This window comes from Tamandua tetradactyla, chromosome 23, assembly GCF_023851605.1.
Source record: "Tamandua tetradactyla isolate mTamTet1 chromosome 23, mTamTet1.pri, whole genome shotgun sequence".
In the NCBI taxonomy this organism is placed as follows: Eukaryota; Metazoa; Chordata; class Mammalia; order Pilosa; family Myrmecophagidae; genus Tamandua; species Tamandua tetradactyla.
This window is the reverse complement of record NC_135349.1, coordinates 20,770,875-20,773,804: the sequence shown is the minus strand read 5'-3', so window position 1 is coordinate 20,773,804 and position 2,930 is coordinate 20,770,875. Positions and strand designations below refer to the sequence as shown.

General features: G+C 34.7%; 1 protein-coding gene across 1 annotated transcript; it reads right to left on the bottom strand.

Annotated features, from left to right (window-relative positions):
* Positions 1–386: 386 nt before the first annotated feature.
* LOC143666526 (olfactory receptor 9G19-like) lies at positions 387–1,322 on the bottom strand. The gene has a single exon (XM_077140214.1). It carries the CDS (start codon positions 1,320–1,322, stop codon positions 387–389), a length of 936 nt encoding a protein of 311 aa, XP_076996329.1.
* Between the last annotated feature and the right edge of the window lie 1,608 nt (positions 1,323–2,930).

Below are 2,930 nucleotides of genomic sequence, written 5' to 3'. Positions count from 1 at the left end.
AAAATATCTAATCCTAATATTGTTTCCATAACCAGTTGTAAATTACCATTTTTACTAAAGATTAAAAACTTCAACCATGCAATTTATGAACTGTCAATTGGAAGTAGAAATAAATCAGGTTTATTTTATATATCTCAAAATATAGCTATGTTCCAAGCAAGCAGAAAGCAGTTTTTCAAAAAGTCACAGCCCTGTTTATCCTACAATATTTTTAAAACATCCACAAGTACATTAGTACACAGTTTTAAAATATGAAAGCAAAGTTTGTTTCACATTTTCTAATTATTCCCTGTTCACTTGTTTCACTTGTTTTAGAGAGTTCCAGATGATTACAATGACTTGGAGATAACATAAAAATATAACCACTGGTCACTAAGCAGTTTCATTTAAGATAATTCTGCCCTGTCTAACATTTTTTTCATGGCATCTTTCACATCTTTATTTCTTAAGCTATAGATCAAAGGGTTTAACATTGGAATCACCACAGTATAGAACACAGATACCACTTTATCCCGTTCCAGTGCATAGCTATTGCTTGGTCTGCAGTAAATGAAAAGCATTGAACCATAATACAATGTGACAGCTGTCAGATGTGAGCCACAAGTGGAAAAAGCCTTCAGACGGCCTTGGGTAGAGCGAATATTCAAAATGGCAGCAATGATGAAGAGATAGGAGGCAAGAATAAGTAAGGCAGGAGTGATGACATTGGAGGCCATTATAAAATAGAGCACAGCTTGGTAGCTTTTCTTCACATCACATGCCAACTTCACAAGAGGGGGCAGATCACAGAAGAAATCATCAATGACATTGTTGCCACAGAAGGTCAAGGTAAATATTTTGCTGGTGATGATAGTTGAGTTAAGAAATCCACCAAAGTATGATCCTGCAACAAGCTTAGCACATAACCTTGGGGATATTACTTGGGAATAAAGCAGGGGGTTGGAGATGGCCACATAGCGGTCATAAGCCATAGTGGCCAACAAGTAACACTCACTAAAAGCCAGCCCAGCAGCAAAGAAGAACTGAGCCAAGCAGCCAGCAAAAGAGATGCTTTTGTCTTCAGAGATGCAGGTAATCAGGATTTTGGGAGCAGAGACAGAAGAATACCAGAGGTCCAAGAATGATAGATTCCCAATAAAAAAATACATGGGTGTATGGAGTTGAGAATCAGCACAAATCAGAAAAATCAGGGTGGTGTTCCCCAGGAGACAGAAAACATAAATTATGAGGAAAATTAAAAAGAGTACTCTCTGTAACTGCAAGTCAGCTGTGAACCCTAATAGAATGAACTCCTTCACTTTGGTGAAATTTTTCTCTTCCATTGACTTTGGATATCTGTAGTCCTTTACTTTGAAAAGACCAATGAAAACATCATGACTTATTAAACCATCATCACCATCTTCCCATTATTTGCTGTTATAGAGCATCAAAAACTTAAATGACACACCTACATGGTTCATCCTGAGATGTGTTCATGCTGAATTGGTTGTTACTCCTTTCGGCGCTACTATCTTAAGATCATAGTTATGATGTCACCTATACAGTGTGTGTCACCCTATATATTTTTTAATCCAATTTGTCCTCATTTTAGTTGGAGGGTGAGTTCTTTGTCTTCTCTTCTGTTTGTACTGAGGATGATTGGAGAACAAGTAAAATATATCTCTGGTATTTCTTCCCTTTTTTCTTTTTCCAGAGATTTACATGGATAAAGATAATTTATACTACTAACTGTATTTAAGAATATCTTCAGAAATTAATTAGTCTGTAATTTTCTTCAAGGTAATTAGTATATTTAATTCACTCCCCCTCCCTTATACCAAGCTCAGAGGTCTGAATGGAGTAGAAAATGTGAATTATTTGAATAAAAGACTAGATTTTCTTAGGTAACTGGGCATTTATATCATACATAAGGGTGTATGATCATTAACTATTCCTTGGGGAGAAGTAGGAAAATATTAATTGATGGATAAATGTGCTCATATTATGGACCAAATTTTCTATGCAATTAAGAGATATAAAAAAACCAAAAACACTGGCTCAATGAATGAATTATAGACAGTGATAGAACTATGAGTATCCTTTTCCCTTACAGCAAAATGCAGGAGATGGGAATGAGACCAGCAATAGAGGAAGCACTATATAACTCACTAACCACAATCAAAGAAGAGCAAAATCATGATTGCCAGCATCTTCAATGATAAAGTGCTTAATATTTATGCTATAGGTACATACATTAAAAATCTCTTAAATAGGGAAAAAAAATCTTATTTTGGCCATATGTCAGACAGTGTACATGAAATTATACTTGAAAAAATAAAGGATGTACTCTTGGCATTGCTCCAATTGAAGGAGACAATATCCACCAGAATGGTAAGAATCTTTATTTTTCAATTTTTAAAACAAAGATTTTATCATAATTATGTTAAAATAAAAGACCATCTTAATAACTGAATACAGATAGGAATAAGTGGCATTTCAGTTCCCTCCATATTTTATGGCTGTTGAATTCTATGTTCATTGTTAACAAAGTTTATTCCTAGTAGCAGACAATGACCCAGAATCAGATCTGGGTCCTGATCTCAGTTGACCACTGCCACATTTAAATGAAATCACCTTCCCTGAACTCTACTGTTTAACGCACATTGAAAAAAACAGACATTCAAAATTAGATATTGTTTTCATTATAATTTTCTAACTTCATCTCAGAAATTCCTCCCTCAGATATATTTGTATTAACTCTCAAAGATTTCCATTTATACCCATGATGACTCCCAGATTTTCATGTGTTTTCATGCAGAAACTGCCCATTCTTTTTTCTTGGCCTTTTATACATGCTGGAAAATTGCAGGGCTTGTTTGCAAAGGCAAAACTTGGGAATGAAAATTGCAAGAGACAGTTCTTCTCTAATATCTCTTGTTTTCATCTATAGT